General features: G+C 50.1%; 1 protein-coding gene across 10 annotated transcripts; it reads left to right on the plus strand.

The window, feature by feature from the left end:
• Nucleotides 1–2,835: 2,835 nt before the first annotated feature.
• Nucleotides 2,836–15,366, plus strand: LOC146340844 (interleukin-1 receptor antagonist protein-like). 10 transcript variants are annotated; one of them, XR_014783783.1, is made up of 7 exons: nucleotides 3,614–3,723; nucleotides 4,590–4,632; nucleotides 5,626–5,714; nucleotides 6,701–6,852; nucleotides 9,582–9,802; nucleotides 14,995–15,128; nucleotides 15,243–15,366. XR_014783783.1 is itself a non-coding variant. In XM_084804265.1 (6 exons), the coding sequence occupies exons 1-5, from the start codon at nucleotides 2,899–2,901 to the stop codon at nucleotides 9,792–9,794; spliced, it is 606 nt and encodes a 201-aa protein (XP_084660391.1). In that variant the 5' UTR covers nucleotides 2,836–2,898; the 3' UTR covers nucleotides 9,795–9,802; nucleotides 11,388–13,587. The 10 variants fall into 10 exon arrangements, 7 of the variants coding, with proteins under 7 accessions (XP_084660391.1, XP_084660395.1, XP_084660397.1 ...); XM_084804265.1 differs by lacking the exons at nucleotides 3,614–3,723; nucleotides 14,995–15,128; nucleotides 15,243–15,366 and adding exons at nucleotides 2,836–3,044; nucleotides 11,388–13,587 and having other exon boundaries at nucleotides 5,663–5,714; XM_084804269.1 differs by lacking the exons at nucleotides 14,995–15,128; nucleotides 15,243–15,366 and adding an exon at nucleotides 11,388–13,587 and having other exon boundaries at nucleotides 3,622–3,723.
• Nucleotides 15,367–23,188: the final 7,822 nt, after the last annotated feature.

A 23,188-nucleotide genomic window follows, 5' to 3' on the forward strand; every position in this document is an offset into this window, starting at 1 on the left:
GCATTAGCCCTCTTCCTCTCACCATGGCCCTATCAGTTGAGGGCCCCGCACCTTTAATTTGCATTGCAAGAAAATGTCCCATTCGTTTCAATGGCACTTCTCTTGAAACGGAAATTGCCAATGCGGGGGGGGGGGGTGTGATCTGGAAAAGGGAATTTACTGTGGGGTTTAGCGGGCTTTAGCATTTTGCCCCCACTGTGATCAAGATCTGGATCAGGCTCCCTGTGTCAGCAGTTTGTAATGCAAGAAAAGGTCCCATGGAAACTAATGGGGCTTCTTTTGAAATGTAAATTGCTGGTGCATGACCCAGTCCAGATTGGGACCATAGCAGGGGCATACAGGATCATATCCCCCTCCACCCCCATGCTGAGATTGTGATCACCAATCAGCATCACCCTCATCCTGCACTGTAAGCATATGGAGGGGTGAGGAAGCTGCGCTCGAGGGCACAAGCGCACGTTTGAGGGTGTGCACAGAACAGCAGGAGCTGCCAGCCGCACCCTGCTGCCTCCCTCAGACCCCTGGTTGCTCTGCTGCCCTCACATGCTCCGTTTTTAAAAAAAGCGTCTCGGAGAGTGAAGCACCGGCCACCCCACCCTCTTCTTTTCCTTAGGATGCCTCTGGGCTCACGTGGGGCCCAAAGTTATACTAGGGAAAGGAAAGGAAGAGGACTGGGCAGCTGGAGGCCAACACTTTCCTTTTCAACACACAGCCACCCAAGGCTATTTTTTTTAATGAAATCTGGCTGGGCCCCTCCGTGGGTTGCAAAAGAGGTATCTGGGGGAACCTGCAGGGCAGTGTCAGGGAGCCCAGCATTAGGTCACAATTTGACCACATTGTTTTAAGTGGTCAAAATGTGGAGCCACCCAGTGTAGGGGACCTAAATTCTCCACCCAGAAATTCCAGGTGGTTTAATCACGCAGACTGTGCACAAGTCTGTGTGCTCTGCATGATGCATTTTGCTGTTCCAAAACCTATCTGGCATGGCGTATTCTCCTTCTGCTGGTCATGGGAATGGCCTAAAATGTATGTGGGGGACCATTTGCCCAGGCATTGCCCACAAGTGTAGCTTTGGATTCTGTTATGTTTCTGGAAGGGTGGGATGGGGGGTACTGTAGGTTAGTTACAGGTTTCAAACCTCGACAGCTCCTGTAGAGTTGGGAGGAGCAACAGTGGGTAGAGCTTCTGCTTCGTCCTTCACTGCTGTGTGTGCTGAACAAGGAACACTGAATAAGGAACCAGAATGTCATACACCTGTTGAGCTCAAATTCTGTGCTTGTACATTATGATGGGGAAAAGCCACTGATCCTTACTACTGATGTAGTAAGAGATCAGTGATGGCGTTGGTGCTGTGCTAAGAGCCAAATCCCCAGATGGTACAGAGGCACCAATTGCTTATTATTCAAGGACTATGTCATCCACTGGAAGGAACTTTGCACATTTTGACAGAGAAGCCCTGGCTGTGGTTGCAGGAGTCAAAAAGTTCCACAACTATCTCTGTGGCCACGCTTCTGAAATGCACACGGATCACAAGCCTCTCCTGGGAATCTTCTCCCCTGGTGAGCCTACGCCCTGCATACTGTCACCTCGCATGCAGCGTTGGAGCATCCCGCTCAGTGCTTATGATTCTACACTTGTCTACAGACCAGGAAAGGCAATAGCTGATGCCGATGGACTGCACCGGGTGCCACTTCAAATTCCAGATTTTGTTGTACCTCCACCACTGGAGGTCTTGATGCTAGGAGTCCTTCCTGAGCCACCTCTTCAGGCTGATGAAATTGCCAGGCTGACTGCCTGAGGTCCTGTACTTGTGTTTTACACTGGGTATGGAGGGGGTGGCCAGATAAGGAACTGCCAGAGGAATTTAAGCCATTCAAACACGGTCAGCATGAGATGTCTGCCCATAAGAGATGTCTGCTATGGGGAAACCGTGTTGTTATTCCAGATAAGGGTCGTCAAACCATCTTGACCACGCTGCATGCAGCTCATCCAGGGATCGTTTCCATGACGGCATTGGCCAGGAGCTATGTCTGGTGGCCTGATATTGACTCAGATAGTGAAAAAACTGAAAATGAGCACAGTACTTGTCAAGCTGCTAGGCACAATCCACCAAGGGCACCGATCTTCCCATGGGAGGTGACCAAGAAGCCTTGGCCAAGAATTCATATTGATCTTGCAGGACCATTTCAAGGAAAAAGCTTCTTGGGTGTGGCAGATTCTTACTCGAAGTAGTCTAAGTACCATCACAAAGAACTGCTGCAACAATCACAGCACTGCGCCACTTATTTGCCACCCATGGGTTGCCTGATACTGTAATCTCAGACAATGGGACTGCTTTTACATCTGCTGAATTTAAAACATTTGCAGACAAGATCCTTATTCGGGCTGGCACCATTGTACCTCATCTTCCCTGAGCAAATGGCCAAGTTGAAGGGATGGTGCAGACAACAAAAGATGTCCTGAAGTGCATTGTGGGAGGAAACTGGCCAGCACGCCTTGCCAAGTTTCTCGTTGCTCAACATGTTACTCCTTGTGCAACAACAAGAGTCAGTCCTGCAGAGTTACTTATGGGGCGGTGTCTAAAAACTTGCCTTGAATGTCTCCACCCAGATTTAGCTGAAGACTTACAAAGCAAATGGGAGCAAGCTATGGATGCTGCCTTATCAGCTGCTCCTCTCCGTTCATTTGTCCCACAAGATCAGGTGTTTGCTAGGAACTATGGTGCTGGACCATGATGGGTTCCCTCCTCTATCAGTGAGGTCCCTGGACCTGTGTTGTACAAGGTCCAGTGTGCTGATGGGTCGGTGTGGCATCGCCATGTTGACCAGCTAAGAAGGCGTTCTGGCCACAGTGGGTTGTCATCAGCAGAGGTAGCTGCTGAAGATCTATCTGGAACTGATGTGTTTCTCTCACTGCTGGTTGAAGCGCCAGAACCACCAAGTGATGGGAGCAAGACTCCTTCCGTACCTACGGCAGTTGCTGAAAGAGAGTCATCTGAGCAGGCTGCCCCTACTAGTCGAGTGCAGAGACCGTGCCATGAGAAGGTACCTCCTTGTCAGTTGGGAGACTATGATAGCTAAGGGGGGAGGAATGTTGTGTATCGGGGGGGCACTGTGGGTCAGTTATTGTTTTGAACCTTGGCAGCTCCTGCGGAGTGGGGCGAAGCAGCAGCAGGTGGAGCTTCTGCTGAGTCCTTCACTGCTGTGTGTGCTGAATAAGATCAGTTGTGTCTGAGGCCTGCTGATTCTTGCGGTCATCCCTACTACCTGTACAACAGATTCTGAAGGGCAAGGCCTCAGCTTCTGTACAGAAGTAACGCTGAGATGTCCACACCCAAAGCCTCCCCTGAGTCCCTCCAGCCCAGTGGTGTCCACCAGTGCTCAGACAAGGTCCCTTTCGACAGGAGGTGGAGCTGGGGCTTCTTCATGCAAAGCATCCCCTCTGCCCCAGCGCTTGCCTGGAACCCCGGGCAGCCCTGGCCCTGCCACCGGATGGCTCTTTGGGATTGCAGAATATGGCCAAGGCCTCTGGAGCATTGTAAATGCCACCAGCCTCTTTTGCAGTGACGTTTCTGCTGACCGCCCAGCCAAGCCTGGCCACTCCTCCTCACGTTCTTCAAGTGGAGACATAAATAGCTGGGGAGGCCCACAGGCCGTCCAGTCCAAGTCCACAGGATTGGAGCGATGTGCGACGCGCAAAGGGAGGCGCTGCCGGCTAGCACTGGTATAGCACTTGGAAATCCGACTCAGCAGTTGCTTCTCTGTTAACTTCACTTGCTTATGACCATGTTAGCTGGGCAAGACAAACTCCTTTTATGCTTTCCCTGTTGTGGAGAAGTTGTTTGCTCTTTGTCAGTGGCCGTGCCAGGGCAGGACAGCTTGGGGAACCTTTGGAACAGCTGGGAGTGAAGACTGGCGTGCTCCCAGGCAGAGGGAGGGTTCCTTGCACTAGCAAGTGGAAAGCCTGGTGCAGCTGCTCTGCCTTTTTCTGCGTTAAGGAAACAGACAGAAGCAGCAGCAAGAAAACACGGGAGGGTCACAAGCAGAATATGTTGTTGTCTGGACCCCCCCTAAACCACAGAGAATGAGGCCAGACAATGATGGTGCCATAAACTGGAAGTTGTTGCTTTGAGGCTGCTCAAAGGAGTTCCAGACCCAGTTCCTCTCAAGGCATGGCGCTTTGCTCACTTTTGTGGAATAACAGTTGGAACTTCTGTGTTCCTTGCTCTGGACCTAATTTAAAATTGAATCTATGTTTTCTTGTCACTGTGTTTGCGTGTGGTTCTTTTGCATGCAGCAATAGGAACTTAAGCTGTCATTTTAGGGAAGCTGAGTTTCAGCATTCAAAGTTGCAACATGAATTGCGACACACACAACAGATTTTGGACATTTGGGGGCTTATATCACAGCCACATAAAATTGATTCTGGTGTCTGGCAATAATGTACATTCCCACCATGTGGCTGACGAGGGATCTATAAAACGGCCGTCTGGCTGATCAAGCAGAGCCGCAGCTCGCAATGCGTCATGGAGCCCCACAAATGGCCAGTGAGTGACATTGTCCTCTTCCTTCTTTCTGTGCTCTGTTCAGGTGGAGAGAAGGTCTGTGCCCAGGCAGCCATCTTCAAGTCCCGGTAAGTGTCCCGCACCACTGTGCAGGCTGCTTCTGTGGCAGGGCAGGGTGGAGTGGCAATGCACGTCGGCCTCTGAGGATACAGAAATCCCAGTGCCCGCAGGAGCATCTCCATCCTGGGACGTTTTGGTTAGACTTATCCCAGCCTCGAGGCACTGGGGGCCAAGCACTGATGCATATTTGGCAGATGAGCAATACGCTCCTCCCGCAGCATCTGCTTTCTGTGTTTGCTTGCACTGTGATGTCATGGGCTCTTGAGATGAAACAGGCTTCTGGCCTAAATAAATTAGTACTGAATCTCAGGGTGCCCAGAGGAGGCCTTTATAGTGCAATTGCACTGCCCCATTCATGGAATTTTAGGGGGGATCCAGATGTCGTTGTCTTCTGTTTGTAACCATCCAGTGTTTTCCTACCACTTCTTCCCTCCATTTTGTTACTGCAAAAAACCTATCAAGGAGAAGATGAAATAGCTGCCCAATGCCTAGTGGTAGCACTAGGAGCTGGAAGCACCTTCAAAGCTAGTGAGGACAGAGAGTGCAGAATGGATCCTTCTTCCATTTCCCTCTGAAGGATAGATGAATGGACTTTGTTCTGTCCTGCTCAATGCCTTTGTTGTCCCATTATGGATACGGATGTTCATATGCAGCAGAGTTTGGCATCTGGCTCCCTTCTGGTGAATGTAATGTTGCCCACTTTGGCAGTGATGTCAGTGTACAGGTGTGGGGAAGGCTAACAAGACACTTGGGGAAGGCAGAGCTTTGGGGTAGGGAGTGGGTGATGATCGTATCCAGTGCTGAGTGCTGCTGATGCATTTTGTAATGGCAGACGGTGCCTGCATGAGGCATGGGCAATGAGGCATCCATCCTGACCAGTCAAGTAGGAGGCAGCCAGATGCTCAGTGCATGTTTGTGAAGACCTGAGGATTTCTGGCAGGTTTATGGCTGAAGAGAGCAAGGGGAGATTTTTCTTTTAAAGTCAAGCATTGATATTTCAGAATCTGGGATATTGAACAGAAATCCCTTTACCTGCAGAACAATGAGCTGGTAGCCGGACATCTTCAAGGCCCCAATTCTGTGCTAGAAGGTGAGTCTGCATAGAGTTTTGTTCTCCTGAGTAGGAGGGACAAGTAATCTTCCCAATGGCTTGGATCCAGTCCAGATTGTGGCTGCAGCCAGGGCCTTCCTCCCAAAGAGCAATTCCCAGGAGCTGGACTCCCCATGAGCCTGGAAGATTTCAAGAGGGAAAGGTGTTACTCATTGGCTTTGCCTGTTCTTTTTCTTTTGCCTGCCACAGAACATGCATGGGAGCTGCAGGTGTGTGGCCGCCCCACCCCCCCTCTAGCCTCAAACCCTGCTGTTTCCTAGTTATTCCAAGGGTGGGAGGGGTCCCCCTCAGCACTTCTCATGTTCCTTTCCCTCATTCTCACTGCTTCCTGCCTCTTTGTTCCGCATCCTCCCACTCCCACCACTCTTGTAGGCTAGGACCATGCTCTGGAACTCTGGATGCAGCCCGCAGTCCCTGGGAAAGAACACTGCGGTCTGCTGAGGGCCCACAATTCCTCCTCTCTGTCTCAGATGGGGTCCTTCTGAGATGGAGGCAGGCTGTGTATGAAATGTCTCAATTGACCAAGAGCTATTGCAGCTGCCCCACGGTCAGCAAGAGGCAACCGTGGGCCAGTTCCCAATCATCCCATTCCTGCTGAGCCCCTAACCCTCAGATACCTCCCATCAGCTATGAGGACGACCTCTGTGAATGGGATCCTGCCTCCTTGTTCTCATCTGAGCCAGCATGATGTAGCGGTGTGAGTGTTGGACTGGGGCTTGGGAGCCCCCCTCAATCCCCCCCCCCCCGTGAAGCTCACTGGGCAGCCTTGGGCCTGGCACTGTCTCTCAGCCGGCCCTAACTTTCAGGGTTGTGGCGAGGATATAGTGAGGACAGGGAGAATTAAGTCGGCCGCCTTGAGTTCACTGGTGAAAAGGTGGATATAAATATGATAAAATAAGTATGCAAACGTGGAATTTTCTCATGATGTTGACAGCCTCTCTCTGCCTGATCTCTCCCACCCCCAGAGATGATTTACTGGGTTCCCAAGGATGCCTTTGACCGTGAGAAATTATCCGATGCCTTGGACCATGAGAGGTTGTCTGTCATCCTGGGTATTCAGGGTGGGAGGCGTTGCCTGGCCTGCTCCTCGGGGGCCCAGCCTGTGTTGCAGCTGGAGGTGAGAGCTCTGCCCCCGCATCCCGGGCTGCCCTGCGTGCTGCTTGTGGGGTGAAGCCTCGCCGTGAGTAGCGCATGTGCCCGCCTGTGTGTGTGTGAGGGAGACTTAGTGGCAGCCTGGTCCTATCTGTGTTTACTGCTGGGCCCTGTCTACATGAGCCATTCACTCTGGGGCTGCTGTGATCCTAGGACCTTTGGGACATACAACACAGTTGCCACTTCACAGCCTAACTGTGGCTTTCACAGGGAAAATGCGGATTTCCACAGAGGTGTTTTGCTGCGATTTTTTAGCTTGCTGCAGGTTTACCGCGGTTGCTGAGTTGTCTGTCCCTTCCTCAAACTGGCTTTGCAGTTTGCGGTGGGTGTGGGGTAGGCGGGCTTAGTGATTGCATCACTCTGTGATGCCTTTTCACTCCTCCTCGTTCCCCCCTGTTCCTTTGCAGCTGTGCAGTAACAGAGAGGCACACCCGAAGCTCGGAGGGATCCATTTTGGAATGATGGGTAGGCACGTGCCTCTCACGTGGGCACGCCCCTTCGCATGTACGAACCATCGCGAGGGTGTGGGGCTGGAGGACTGCCACTGTGATTGTGTACAAACAGTTGGCATGGTGACAAAGGAGCAGACTATCCACATCTTACCGAACAGGAAGACACAAAAGAACCCCTAAAATACAAAACAGCCACTAAAAGCCGAAGTATCGCACCCCCATCTTCACGTGGCTGTGCAGCTGTGCATTTAAACATAATGGTAAAAAAGAGCAGTGCAGCTGCCACAGTTTACTTCGCTTTAACAGCCATGTGCACAGCGGATTTTTCTGTTGGAGAAGTGTGCAATGAATCGTGCACATACCACAGCAGAAGCTAATTCGCAGCTGCAACGCCGTGCAGTTATGATGGAGTGAACGTTGAAAGTGGTGCCGTGTAGATGGCCCCCTGGAAATAAATCACTTTGAGTTCTGGAAGTTTGACTTCCATGTCACTGTGCTTAGGATTGCAGCCTTACATGCCTCACACTATGGGTGAGGACAGAGGGCTCCTAATACCAACAGTCAGAAGGCATATGCAGCAGTTCTGCCTTTTTTTCCTTACTGGATTTTCCGCAGTAAGAAAAAAGATGGAAGAAGTGGTGGGAAAACATAGGGGGATTATCAGTGGAAGATGATGATGTCTGGACTCCCTGTAACATTCTGTGAATGAGGCAGGGTGACAGCTCAAGAAAGGCTTGTGTGGAAGCACCCTGTCTGTGGGAGGAAAAAGATGAAGAAGCTGTCGCTGCCCCCCCCCCTCCATGGCTGCAGCTCTCTTTGGAAAGAAGCGGTACCTATCCAGCAGCAGCTGCACTCAGAGTGGAGGAAATGACGCATGGCTTCTTCTCCCAGAGAGCTTCAAGGAAGGGTGCAGTGTCAGCTTCTCTTTTTTTGCCCTGGGCAGCAGGAGACACAGGAGAGAGGAAAGGCAGACAGTGGGATGGTTTGTACAATGTGGCTGTGTGTGTGTGGGGGGTGTGTGTGTGTGGAGGCGCCATTTTGCATATCCAACCCCCTCTTGGGGGTTGTCACGTTATGCGAGGTTCACACAACATGACAAGTGGGCTGCATATGCAGAATGGTGCCTGCGGGCACCACAGCTCGTCAGAACCATGTCAGTGACGGAAAGAAGCTGCATCATGGATGGCCCAGGAAAGGGAAAGAGAGATTCTTCCACAGTCCATTGATTCAGTCAGCTTCAGAGAGTGATGGTGGGGTGGGAAGAGAGGAGTTCTGTGCGTCAGGATTTGCGATCCCCAAAGGCCTCTCGTTATTAAGAGTGATCATCATTTGTCATGCTGACTGCTCACGCATCAACTCTAGATCTTGGCATGCTGCCTTCCCCTGCCACCAGTCTCCATCCCCCCAGGCAGGGCTGGTCTTAAGCTGCATATACAGCAACTTCCCCCTTCCTGCTACTGCAGCATCAGCCCTGATCCAGCAACTGTAGCTTGAGCACTGTACAAATGGAGTGGGAGCAAAGGGGGGTGGAAGCAAAGAAGCCTTTGCTCCACTTTGCTGCTGCTTCGTTCTTCTTTGTGGCCGTCTCCCCAGGCACCATCAAGGCAGCTTTGCAAACAGCTTCTGTTGTAGCCAATTTCACTCCAAGGTGAAACGTAGTTTCACAAGCGGATTTGTGAAGTGGTTATCTTTTGACTAATAAGGGGAAACGAAATGTCTGTGCAAGGAGAGGCATACTAGGCCTGCTGCAAGGTGCCAGCGGAAAGGGTAGGCGAATATTGCAACTGGAGGTGCACAGGAGCAGAAACAAAAGGGGGCCTCCCTTTCTCAAGCTGCCAGCTCTCTGGATCCCCCCAAGTCTGAGCACAGGATGGCAAATGTGGACTCTTCCCTGCAGAGCCCCACACACCTCTCTGCCCAGGCTGCAAAGTCGGCCCCATGTGCCTGTGGAATGAAGGAGAACCGTCTGGGACTGCCCTCTCCTGCATCACCAGGTCCCCCTCTGCCCGCCCTCCGCAGTGGGCACGGGGGCTGCCCGAGAAAGGCGGGGTGCTTGGCAGCTGCCACGTGATGCAGCAGCACTGGGCGGTTCACCGAGCTCCCTTGGCAACGCTGCCCCCCCTCACCATGGGGAGGGGGGCAACCCCCTCACCTCTGCCCCCACAGGAAGACAGCAGAGAGTGTGCCTCCACAGGGGGTCCCCCTCCCCACCCTAACTAGCCTCTCTTTCCTTCCTCCTCAGAGCATCAACATCACAGATTTGCACAAAGAAGGCAGAAAGGACCTGGCTCGTTTTACGTTCCTGCTGTCTAATAAGGGCGGGAAGCAGCAGTTTGAGTCGGCTGCCCATCCAGGCTGGTTCCTCTGCACCTCTTCCAGGCCCAACGAACCCGTTGGCCTCACACAGATCGCAGGAGCATCTCATCTGGTGGACTTCTATTTCCAGCCCTGCTGAACTTTGAGGTACCCCTAGCAAGGTAGCCCCTCAAGTGCATGGCGCAGCCTCACCAAGGGCTCTGTACATTGCAGCCAATGCCAAGAATGTCAAAGCTACCCCTCCTTCAGTGATTCCACAGCCCCAGCTCCAAGCTGGATTTGTCAGCTGGATCGGCTGTAAAAGTGACCATCTCAGGGAGACCCATCTCAGTCATGATGCCGTCTTCTCAGGGTACATGGTGCTTAAGGGTTCCCTTGTCCTTAGGGTGCTACCAGACAGAGGGCTCCTAGTGCTACCTATCGCTGTTTGCCTGCTGTAAGCTCAACATAGAATTCCCACTGGCTGTCCAGACTCCAGGGGATCTAGTGGAGGTTGTGTGTGTGTGAGGGGGGGGGGGCGGTTGGTGTGTGCATCTATGGGAGCTTCCAGACAAAGTTTTTATTGTGGAATCAGCCTGCTTCATTTAATTAAAAAAGAGAGAAAAGAATGCCTGCAGCACAGGACAAGAGGGTTGTACCCTTGCTTCTGACTCAATAGCGTTACAAGGGGGCTGTGGAATATATCTATATCTCCATATATCCATCAAGTGCCTGTAAGAAGATTGCAGCCGGATCCTACACATAATTGCTCAGCAAGCACTGCTGTGTTGAATGGGATCTCTCCCTGCTCTGTAAACGCAGAGAAGCCTTGGGAATGGGGAAAGGACTCGCGCTGCAGGACACAAAATGGCCCTGCAACCAGCAATGCACAGCAAGTGACAGAGAAAGAAGACACCCTCCCCTCTCTCTCTCTCTCTCTCTCTCTCACACACACACACACTATCCACTTTTCCCAGGAACAGCTCCTCTGATCCTTGCCTCAGTTCCACATTTTCCTGCCCACACTTGGGCCCCATCTATATGGCACCGCTTTGACCCCCCACCCCATCGCAACTGCGCAGCAATGTGGCTTTGAGTCAGCATGCCCTGCAATGCGCTTGCGATGTACTGCGCACTTCCCTAAGAGACTCGCCGTGCCCTTTTTTTGCCATTATACTGAAATGCGCAGCTGTGCAATCCCATGAGTGTGGGCGTGCGACACTTCAGTGGCTGTTTTATATTTCAGGGGCTCTGCTGTGTCTTTCTGACCCTGTTTTAGGCAAAAATTGGGTGTTTTGTGCTCCTTCATTTCCACACCATCAGTTTGTCAGTTCCCCAGCCTGAGACTCTTGCGATGGTTCGCACTCACAAGCATGAGCGCTATGTGCCTAGCCATGGCTCCGAAATGGTGCCCGGAGCAATGTTGTTCCTTCCCCCAAGACCCTCCCCAGCCCTTGGGCACTAAGTCCAAAAGCAACTGTTGCGAAGATACGAAGCTGCAAAAATGTGTGAAAGTGTGATTAAATAGATGAAAACGCCGCTCTGTGCCTCTGTAACTGCACAGCTGCGAAGGGATGGGGGAGTAAAGGGGCATCACAGAGTGATGCAGGCACTATGCAGGCCTACAACATGCCCACTCTAAGATGCGAAGTCAGTTCAGGGAAGGAACAGACGGCCCACAACTGCAGGGGAACCCACAGCAAACCAAAAACACTGCAGTAAAATGACTCCTTGAAACTCCACTTTTTTCCAGGCGAAAGCCATGGATGGCTGCGAAGTCACAACTACATCATCTATCACAACGGACCTCGACTCGCACCTGTCCCAGAGTAAACACCCGGTGTAGATGGGGCCCTGCTGTTCTGCTCTTGCCCTCCTTACCTGTTTTTTTCTGATTAGAAAAAGGACAGATAGATGCCACAGTGGGAAAACATGTGCTGATCACAAATGGATCACGATGCCATCAGGACACTCCAAGACATTCTATGAATAAGGCAGGGCATTGGCACAATCAAGGCCTCATCTTGGGAATGCCAGAAGCAGGTGAGGGGTCGGCAGCCATCCCCTGCCACCTGCCCCCAGCACTGGGCATCCAGAGCTCTGGGATGTACATCTTCCTTTCTGAGGCTGAAATTACCCAAGACATTAACCATGGGTGGTTTCCCTTCAAGGTGTTCTTTGCTTACTGTCCATGCTGCAGTCGCCAGTGGGAGGCCAGTATGGTGGGAGAGGCATCCAAATTCTCTACTCTGTTACTTATCCTTCAAATCTACACCATCACACCTGTTTTGGATTCATTGGGAAAAAGATGTGGGTAATCAAGTCTTCTGTAGAACAGATGCACAACCAAAATTCAAGTATATTTAAAACCTGCACACACACTCAACAAAACACTTGCTTAAAAGAGCATAGTAGAACTGAATGTAAAGAATTCATCTGTTGAAAGGAGGAATCTTGAATGTTTTACATAATTCCACAGCCATAATACAGATGGAAAATCAAGGAAAAGGTATTCTTGGGCACACCCATGGGGTTAAGTAATTTACTTCAGAACCAGATTTAAAGTAGGTATTGGCAGTTCGGGCAAACATAGCGAGGGCAGAGAGAATGAAATACAGATATTATGTCTGCCTTCCTATTACCGGAAGGACAAGCTCAGAACCGGAATGTCCTGACTCTCATTCTCATCCAGTATAAGCAGGACTCCATTGTGTCTCTCCCAGGTCAGCTCCGAAGCAGGTCAGCTGAGAATCCCATTTTTAATGGATTTTCACTAACATGGAACTGCTGGGGGTACTGAGAGATGGGGGCTAAACTGCTGCTGAATATAAATCTGGAGGAATGTTGAATTTCCAAAAATGCTGAATTCCCAACCATTTAAAAATAATCTGTCAAGAAGGGAAGTAATATAACTAGAGGTATGTGTTTGGCTCTTCAGTTTGGCCAGATGGGAATCAGGGACTCCAGACAAGGAGGATTTTATTTCCTGCCTCATTTACAGAGTTCTGTGGCAGGGTCAAGATGACATTGTCTTTCACTTGTAACCCTCCTGTGTTTTCCTTTTCTCTGTTTTTCCCATCATAAAACATCTGTTAAAGAGGGAAAGATAGAAGAGCTGCTCAATGCTGTTTGATTAGTAGTGCCCTCTGGAAGCACCATTAAGTTGTGAGCATGGAAGATCTACAAGAGGTTTGGAAGAGGCTGCTAGAATGGTTTCTTGCAGTTTGAATTTGGGTAGAGACTGAGAGACGTCAGTGAGTTTTTTAGCTGGTGTTTGGCTGGACGCCAGTTGTGGCCTTTCTTAGAGAAGTCAGATCTGGAATCAGCCATTCATCCCCCCAGGTACTTCCAAGCTGGACAACAATGCTGTTTACCTGGGGTTGTCTTTACATTGATTGGGAAACTGCAGTTGGCCCAAAATGTGGCTACCAGAGTCCAACAATGGGAACCTGACAAGTGACCCATATCACCCCAATGTTATTTCTTATCTATGCCTTTCCAAACTCGATTTAAAGTGCAGGTGGTAGCCCTAAATGGGTTAGGACCAGGTTAGCTGAAGAACCACCTCCTCTCATAGGAACCTGCTCAAGTTTTAAGGTCAGGATTGTCCTACTGTATGCAAAATTAGGCCAGTATAAGAGAGTCTTTTCAGTGGTGACACCAAAACTGTGATTCCCTCCCTGCAAAGATCTGCCAGATTTCCTCTCTCTTTATTTTTAGGCATCTATTGCATAACTTTTTATTTCAACAAGTTTAATGTTTAATTAAATCTGCTGGTTTTAGGGATTTTTATGACTGCTGGTTTTTAAGTATTGTTGCTACTTTTATATTTTATGTATTATTTTTGCTTTTAATTGGCCTGTAGTGTTTATTGATTTTATTGCTTATTTCTGAAAGCCAGTTGGAATGTTTTTATAAATACTAAACAACACCAATAAAATGGAGGCATCCTTGGGCATAGCAGCTGTCTTTGGGAATCAGCTGCAGGATCAGCAACTGGGCTATCTGCTGATAAGCAGCTGTTCACATCCACTAGAGTCTGTGAGAGTATTTGTTGCTGAACATGTCACTAAGGCTCATAACAAGATAGGTCAGAAGAGCCTTCTCGTTCTTGGAGAGGGTCGTGGCAGCCTCCCTCTTTGGCCTCAGAGCTGCCCCCCCCCCCGGAGCAGTCCCGCTCTCCAAACGGCGAATGTGGAGGGCCCAAGAAGGGGACAGCAGGGGCACAACCTCCCTATGGAGTATCCAAACCGTCCTCAGCTCATGTAGATGCTCCCCCTGCCCCGCACCACCACCAAAGCCCAAAAGTTAGGTGCTCCCAGTGGCAGGAGTAACTAATTCCAACCACATTCAGACCAGCGTGTGAGGAAAACTAACCTCCCCCCTTCCCCGAGCTCACATCCACCGCACCTGTATGCAAATGACAGCAGCTAGAATATTTTGGAACTACAGAACAGTCCCGCCCATCGCCAGTGGCCTAATTCCTGCACAGCCCCTCATAAAATAAACGCTCCCGGTGCCCACAGCTCAGATGGCCCTTCTGCTACCAGGGAGCCACGTGCTGCACCCACGAGGGGGAGCCATGCTGCATTTTGCAGCCAAGCACCCAAATATGCAGATTGACCTTGACAACTGGCAAACGCTCATCTGCAACAAGCATGCTGTGGGACTCCACATGCAAGCACTCAGCCACCAGCTCCAGCCTCTGAGGCTCAGGGACAGCAACCATCCCAGTGCACCAGAGAGCCCCAGCGCATTCCTGGCAATGCCCCTCAGTCCAGGCAATACGTCAGCTGCACCCATCAGAGTATGGTGCCCCGTGAGCGCAATCCGTGTGTCCCCCCAGCAGTCGGACCCACTGAGATCCATGGCCCAGGCAGACAGATTGCTGTGCATGACCCTCTTAGCTGCCCAAAGGGTCAGGAGAGGCAGACAGGCAACCCATGACCGTCAGGCTGGGAAGGGAGGGAAGATCCCACTGGGCACACAGCGCCGCCAAGGGGAGCCCAGAGAGTCCAATATGGCACCCCATCCCCTGCCCACCCCTGAAGTCTGAAGCAGCAGCAAGGACCCCACGCACCAGCTGCTGCAGATCCACCACACTGCTGCCACCTTTGCCACGTAATTGTATGTTTTCCCAGAAGTAACCCAACCCCAACCATTCTCAGTTGAGCGCAGTCCCAGCTAAATGTGCTCAGACCCACCTGCTGTGAAGGCTTGAGGCCTACAGAGGCAACGCAAAGACCAAGGTCGGGCCTAGAGGCCTCAGGATTTTTTGTTGGGAGGGGGTATCCCTGAGAGGCGTCGTTTCATTTCCCTGGTTAGGTTTCATCTTCCTAACTGAAGTTTCATTTCTTCAGGTTTGAACAGTACTTTCAGTTTTGGGGAGGGAGAGGATAAAAAGGGAGAGAGAGCCAGAGGGGAGAGAGTGGAAGACCAGAGCATGAAGAGAGAACAGGAAGAAGCAGCCTGGAGAAGTCTAAATGCAGATAGGGTAGAGGAACTTGTGTTTTTATAGCTTTCATTTTCTCTTAGTTTCTTTTGTATCACTCAGCTCTATTCTGTAAATGCATTTAGTTGTAATTTTTGTTGTTGTTTATTCGGTCAGTCGCTTCCGATGCTTCGTGACTTCATGGACCAGCGCCCACGCCAGAGCTTCCTGTCGGCCGTCGCCACCCCCAGCTCCCCCAAGGTCGAGTCTGTCACCTCCAGAATAAACCTGGTTAAACCTGTGTCTAGAGTGTCAATCACCCCACACCTACAGCCTAAACCCCACGTTATTGGGAAGGGGATATTTAAAAGAAGGAAGGTGGGACTCTTAAGGAGCCAAGAGATCCCTAAGGAGTTGTTCAGGGGGTCCAGGTCATAAGGGGATCCCTGACACTTGCTAATCCCAGGCTGCTCTCTGAGCAGTCAGGAAGACATCACAGGCCTCATTCCACATGCACCACAAACTTTTGGCATGGATAGAGCAAACAGGTGACACACCCTCTCTCACTCACATAACCCTCTGACTGTCACCATGCATGCCTCAGAACAACTGCTGCCTGAACAGACAGAAGCACAGACAACACCATGTCAGTGCAAAGAGGCTCTCCACATGAGCCAGCCAACATGCAAGCGCCCATGATGCAGGAGCCATGCAGGGGAGAACACAATTGACCTCCACACGAGCAGCAGTGCCACTCAATCAGGCTTTTGCTCAGGAACATTCCTGGTCAGAGGGGGGGACTGGGGCTCATGCACCCACAAGCATCTGCATGGTGTTCACAGCATGCATGAGGGACCACATGGGGCGGGGGGAAGGCTGGCTTGCTGCAGCTTTCCGGGCCTCTCCTTAGATGCAAAGCAGCCCCATCAGAGGGAACTAGGAGCATTGGCCAGCGCGGGAGGGATGCCCAGAAGCAGTGGGGTAGAGAATGTTTTATTTAACAAAGTGAATAGTTTCAATGCATTTTGGACCACATCAGGGAAATCTTAAAAAGATATACAAAATCTACAGACTGTAAACTTGTCCTTGTGTTCAAAAATATATAGTATCCATAGCAGTTATTTATCACAACTTAAAAATCTAAAACCACTTCAGAAGCTAAAGAAAGAGAGGCTCAAGGTTTCAAACTGTGCACAGCTGTAACATATATTCACGTGTTAGAAAGGGAGTAACTGCGCAGGTTTGCATGTCATGCTAAGTCACCCTTAGACTAAGCCACCCTGGGTTGGTTGTCCACCTGCTAACCAGGTAGACGACTGGGTGCTCTGTGGCTTTCCATGCTTGTTCCCCTCTCAGTCCTCCTGCTGGCTCCTCCTGTATCCCAGGCACCTTTGTGGCAGAACTCATTCCTCGGTCCCTGTGTCAGCAACCTTCCTGCAACTGATCCACTGGGGTTACCAGCTCCTGACGGTTCCTTGCTCCCCACATCAGATTGCCAAATGGAATTAATTTTCTGAGCCCTTATGAACACTAGCGCATTAGCAAACTTCTTTTTTTTTTTTAGGTCTTGTGCAAGTCTGCTATTTAGCCCAGCATACTGATATCCCGCTCTTGTCAATGTCGATGTCATCCTCCACTTTGGGGCTTGCCTTGCTAGTGAACACCTTTCTAAAAAAGGCTTTTTCATGTACTACCAAAGTAATCACACCGCCCCAAAAGCTCCTTCTCCTGCCGCCTCCACCTGCTTTCCACTCCCTGCCCCTTTGTGCTTGTTGATTCCTTCACTGGCCTGCATTGTTAGCTGCCAAATATACCTATGGGTTACAGAGCAGCGATTCCATAAAGATACTACAATTTCAAGGCAGAACGGAATGAGGGGCTTTGGTAAAGATACACAAATTTCAAGGCTGACAAGTGAGGGAGATTAGTAAATATATGCAAATTTCATGGCAGAGCAGTAAAACAGAGGGGGAAATTACATTTCATAGCCGCAGACTTTTGAATGTGTGCACTTGCTTTTCCCATTCTTTCCAAACCAATGGAATAATTTTGCCATTAGTTTAAATAGGATAGGGAAAAGCCTACCAGCTGAAACACATGAGACCATTGCGACACAAGGGTCCTTGGAGAGGGGTGACCCTCACCACCTCACTGCCAATTTTTTCTCAACCCATGCAGATGAATGGAGAAATTGCTCCATTCACTTGCATGGGGATGGAAAGAGCAGGAGAGAGAAAGAAAGAAAGGAAGGAAGGAAGGAAGGAAGGAAGGAAGGAAGGAGCCAGGGAGAAGGGCAAGGGGGGAGAAGAAAGAGGGTCTGGGGGCAGCGAGGAAGAATCATAGAATAGCAGGGTTGGAAGGGGCCTACAAGGCCATCGAGTCCAACCCCCTGCTTAATGCAGGAATCCAAGTCAGAGCATCCCTGACAGATGGCTGTCCAGCCTCGTCTTGAACGCCTCCAGCATGGGAGAGCCCACCCCCTCCCTAGGGAATGGGTCCCATTGTCGTACTGCTCTAACAGTCAGGAGGTTTTTCCTGATGTTCAGCCGGAATCTGTCTTCCTGTCACATGAGCCCATTATTCTGTGTCCTGCATTCTGGACTGATGGACAAGAGATCCTGGCCTTCCTCTCTAGGACAGCCTTTCAAGTACTTGAAGAGTGCTATCATATCTCCCCTCAGTCTTCTCCTCTCAAGACTAAACATGCCCAGTTCTTTCAGTGCTGAGTCTGACATCAGTCCCTGGGAAAATGCTGGAGCAGATGATAAAGCAATCTATCTGGAAGCACCTTGAAAACAATGCAGTGATTACTCGAAGCCAACATGGATTTGTCAAGAACAAATCCTGCCAGACAAATCTGATCTCATTTTTTGATCAAGTAACCTCCCTTGTGGACCGTGGGAATGCTGTAGACATAATATTCCTCGACTTCAGTAAAGCTTTCGACAAAGTGCCCCATGATATCCTGATGAGCAAACGAGCTCAAAGTGGGCTAGATGAAACAACAATCTGGTGGATCCACGGTTGGTTACAGAATCGGACTCAAAGAGTGCTTATCAATGGGACCTTCTCCAACTGGGGAGAGGTAACGAGTGGGGTACCGCAGGGCTCAGTCCTGGGCCCAGTGCTCTTCTTCATTTGTATTAATGACTTGGAGGAGGAGGTGCAGGGAATGCTGATCAGATTTGCAGATGACACAAAATTGGGCCGCATAGCTAATACCTTGGAAGACGGAAACAAAATTCAAAGTGATCTTGATAGACTGGAGTGCTGGGCTGAAAACAACAGAATGAAATTTAATAGGGATAAATGCCAAGCTCTGCACCTAGGAAAAAGAAACCAAATACACAGTTACAAAATGGGGATACATGGCTCAACAACACTACAAGCGAGAAGGATCTTGGAATTGTTCTAGATCACAAGCTGAATATGAGCCAACAATGTGACGTGGCTGCAAAAAAGGCCAATGCTATTTGGGGCTGCATTGGGGCTAGCATAGCTTCCATATCCCAGGAAGTACTAGTTGCCCTGTACTCAGCACTGGTTAGGATTCATCTGCAGTACAGTGTCCAGTTCTGGGCACCACACTTTAAGAAGGATGTAGACAAACTGGAAAGGGTTCAGAGGAGGGCAACAAAGATGATCAGGGGACTGGAATCAAAGCCCTGTGAGGAGAGACTGAAAGAAGTGGGCATGTTTAGCCTTGAGAAGAGAACACTGAGGGGAGATGTGATAGCGCTCTTCATGTCCTTGAAAGGTTGTCACAGAGAGGAAGGCCAGGATCTCTTTTTGATCATCCCAGAGTGCAGGACACAGAAGAATGGGCTCAAGTGACAGGAAGCCAGAGTTTGGCTGAACATCCGGAAAAACTTCCTGACTGTTAGAGCAAGACAAGAATGGAACCAATTACCTGGGGAGGTAGTGGGCTCTCCCACACTGGAGGCATTCAAGATGAGGCTGGACAGCCATTTGCTAGGGATGCTCTGACTTGGATTCCTGCATTGAGCAGGGGGGTGGACTCGATGGTCTTGTAGGCCTCTTCCAACCCTGCTATTCTATGATTCTATGAATCCAAATCTCTCTCGCCGGCACCACCTTCATAGCCAGTAATTCACCAGTGTATTTTTCTTTCCCTTTCTATCCCTCTTGTAACTACTGGAAGGATGGATGAGAAAACTATCTGGGCCCCAAAGTTCTTGAGTTTCTTTCCGAAAGCTTCAAAGTCTGACGTGATTTCTTCATAGCTCCGCTTGGCAGTATAATTTGTTCCCACATGGATGAGAAGAAAGGGTTACCTATCAGTGGGCTTTATGAGTGCAGGCAACCTTTCAGTCATGTCTTTAATCCGTCCTCCCAGGAGACAACATACCTGGCGAGTCCACGGGTCTTTGTGACATACTTGGGTCTCGATCCCACGCAGCAAGGAGTCTCCCACTCCTCCTCCTCTTCTCTTCTTGTTGTTGTAGGCCTTGGTTTCCTCACCTCTGTTTGACTGACCTTCAGCCTCTTGCTCACTCTCATGCAGGTTCCCCTGTGATTCTTCCTCTGCAGGCTGTCCTCCAGTCTCATCCGCAAGTACCTGGAAACGGTTCCATAGCTCCACTGCTTCCACTGGTGCAGAGTGTCTTCTAGTTCTTCTTCTCCTGTCACCCTTTTCCAAGGAGTATGCATTTTCCTCACCTCAGCATTTTCTTCTTCTGCCTCAGTTTGCTGCTGCTCTTCAAGCTTCTGTTCTTCACTTTGCTGCTGTAGTTCCCCCATTCTGTCCAAGAACTCTTTGTGTTCTCTTATTCCCCAGAGGGTCAACAGTCGCTGCTCCAGTCCACTTACTTTTTCTTCCAGCAGCGTGATCAACTTGCACTTGTTGCAGGTGTAGGCCATGTTGTTCTCAAGCAAGAAAACAAACATGGCACACACCTTGCAGGTCACCACCACTGGAGCATCTTGTCCTTCCATAGTCTCTTTTCCCTTTTTGTGTCTAGCTTTCTGATTGTACTAGAGTAGCCTGTGCTTGGTCCTCTACTCACTACAGGTTAAAAATAGAGCCCCACTGGTATGGAAGTGTGTGTTACAAGAAAAATAAAGTTTAAAAAATGTTTTAGTAATTTTTAAAAAAATGTTAGGGGCCTCCCCCTTGACCTCCCCTGCCAAGCTCCCCTGGCCAACTCCTGTTTGCTCCCCCTGTCCACTCGCTCTGATCGATCGTTCTCTGGGAGCTTGCTTGCTTCTATAGTCCCTGGACCAGCTGGAGCAGCTTCCTCTGCTCTGCTCAGCTGGGAGGCAGGAAACAGACTGAAACTTCCAGCCCTCACAGCTGCTGGGATTACTTAGACCACACCCCCTCAGTTCAGTTGGAGCTCTCAGGAGCAAGAGAGACCAAGAGAGGGAGAAACAAGAGAGAGAGAGAAGGCAGAGTGATGGAAGGAAGGAGAGCTAGAGAGAGAGAGGACCAAAAAGAGAGAGAGAAAGAGGAAGATAATCCAGAGAGGGGGAAGAGAGAGAGGCCAGACTGAGTAGTGGACACACATAGTGTGCGCATTCATGCACACACAAACACTGATAAGGGGATGCACTCCCAACATTTTTGTGATTGCCTCCTACCCCCTAGAGCAGCTAATTTGTGCTGGTGCCTAGAGCACTTTTCAAAATGCCAGACGTGCCCATGGGCCTGAAAAGGTTGGAGACCCCTCTGCTGATGGAACCTAGCCAGCAAACGGCTGCCTTGGTGGGAAGCTGCACCAGCCTATCTGAGGTGTTGTGAGGTGTCCATGGGCATTCATCTGAGGTGAGCCAGGAGCTGTGGAACCAGCCAGTAGTCCGGACCGAAGAGCAAGTCATGACCAAAGGACAAACCAAGAGGCAGGACAAGAGGAGCCCAGGAGGTAGGCAGATGATCCACAGGCAAGGGATTAGTCCTTAAAGCCTGTCTCTGGTTGTATAGTCCTGGGCTCAGATGTCGTTCTAGGCCTCAGTCTCTGTCATTTAGTGGGTTGTGGAGCAGCTGCTGGATGGTCTCTGTGGGAGGGCAGAAGGTGGCAGCAGCTGTTCCTGCTCCTGCCTCTCCTTCATGGTCTTCTCTGTTTTTACTTGACCTACCTCTCCCCTCTCTCAGTCCCTCTTTCCTTCAGAATCTCTTCCAACAACTTCCCTCAGAATCTCTCCTCTCCTCTCCCTCTCGCTCAGTCTCTCTCCCCCTCCCCTCCCCTCCCCTCCACGGAACCACCAACCTCCTGCCCCTTGGCAGTTCCTGAGGATCAGAGGGCGGAGCTCCACGCATCCCACGGGGCTGCACTGCACAGGGTTACACATGCATGGCTGGGGGCTGGCCAGGGGGTGGCAGTATTATTCACCTCTACGGTTGGGGTATGCTGGTGGTATTTCCAGAGACAGTGGTAGTGCGGCTCTGTGGTCTCCTGTTCACAGTGCTGTTTTCTTCGCGGTGCAAAGCTACACGGCTGTGCCACCGAGTACTGTAGAGGGACCACTGGAGCACTCTCTGCCTGAGGGCTAGTGAATGCCATTATTAAGAAGCTCAGTTCTATCCCCTGTGGCTTGAATAATGATAACAGGCCTTTAAACCACCACAGGAGTTAATTAGCTTCTTAATGCCGGGATGTTTGTGTTTTCATCAGCGCTCTTTCTGAACAGTCACTGTGGCTTACACATCCATTTAAGCTTTGACGTGATTGTCACAGTCTGTACTTCTTGAATTTAATTTTCCTCTAACTTTACTGCTTGCAACTGCCCCCTCCCCAACCTGCCAATATAAGGTAACACTTCCTGTGTCTGATGAAGTGGATACATCCACAAGAACCTATGCCATAATAAAAGTGTTACTTTTTAAGGAGGCTAAAGACTCTGTGTTGTTTCTGCAGCAACAGATTTAACACAGCTACGGCTGTGGAATGCGTTGTTTTAGTTGATGACAGGTTACCAGTGTGCCATTGTTCTATATTCTGTTGGGCTTCAGTCAAGACGTTATTTCTCTATGATTCCCATAGGGGTGGTCATGTTAGTCTGTTACAACAGAAATAATAAAGAAGTCTTGTGGCACCTTGAAGACTAATACATTTGTTATGATATGAGCTTTTGTGGACCACAGTCCACTTCATCAGATAGATGAAGTGTTATCCTGCATTCCAAGCGAGAAAGTTTCTGCGTTCCAAGAGAGAAAGTGCAGAAAGTACAGGCAGTGATACCTTATTAACAGTGGCCATTCAAAAAACTGTTGTTGGATGATAATACACAGACATCCTTGCACTGGTGAGCTGATTATGTGTAGTGTGATTTTTAATAAAAAACAAACAAAACCCATGTATTTGTAATGCGCCAGATCACTCATAAGATTGCACAGCCACAAGGAGACTTTTGCTCCCACTTTTCAAGGAAGGCAGAGCTGCCAGCCATCAAAGACCCCAATTATACACCAGGCTGGAATACACTTCCAGGTGCACCTAAACATAACATGGGCGGAACCAAAGCCACAGATATTTTAACTTTGGCTTAAAACTCCTCAGCTTCTTTGCTTATATTTGGTGACTCCTTCAAGACATTTGATTATTTTCATCAATTGTGTGCACAGTCCTTCTGTGATGTTTTGAAACCATTAGTGAATTTCCTTGTACATGCTCCAGGATTTCATCCTGTTGGGTAACAGATCCTTCGGTGGGAGCTCCCATCTTAAGTGCATCACCTGTATGGAATCATTCATGCCATGTCCATGGGAGTGGTGTTTGGAACAAGCTCCCTCCTCCTCTTGTTGCTGCTGCAGGGGAAATGGAAGCACAGCTGGTGACAGACTGCTTGGGTGAGACACCCAGCCACCAGCTGGGCCACTTCAAACACACACAGGTGAGGGCAGTCTGCTGCAGCAGGTGGTTGCAGGTTGGGCTGGAGAGCACCTTCTTTCCTAGGATCCCGAGTCAGGATGCATGCCAGTCCTCTCTCGCCCTCCACTTCCCGGTCTTTTTGCTGGAACTGGTTCCAGTCCCATCCTTCAGCTCCACAGCTCTGGCAAAGACCCGCGCAGGCTGTTGTGGCAGAGAAGGGCAGCTGGAAGAGGGCTGCTGTGCTTTTGCCTGGCCCACACTGCCTGCGTTGCTGCTAAACCTGTCCTGCCAGCT

This window comes from Heloderma suspectum, chromosome 6 (assembly GCF_057233095.1).
Source record: "Heloderma suspectum isolate Gila_16-S chromosome 6, 16-S_ref, whole genome shotgun sequence".
NCBI lineage: Eukaryota > Metazoa > Chordata > Lepidosauria > Squamata > Helodermatidae > Heloderma > Heloderma suspectum.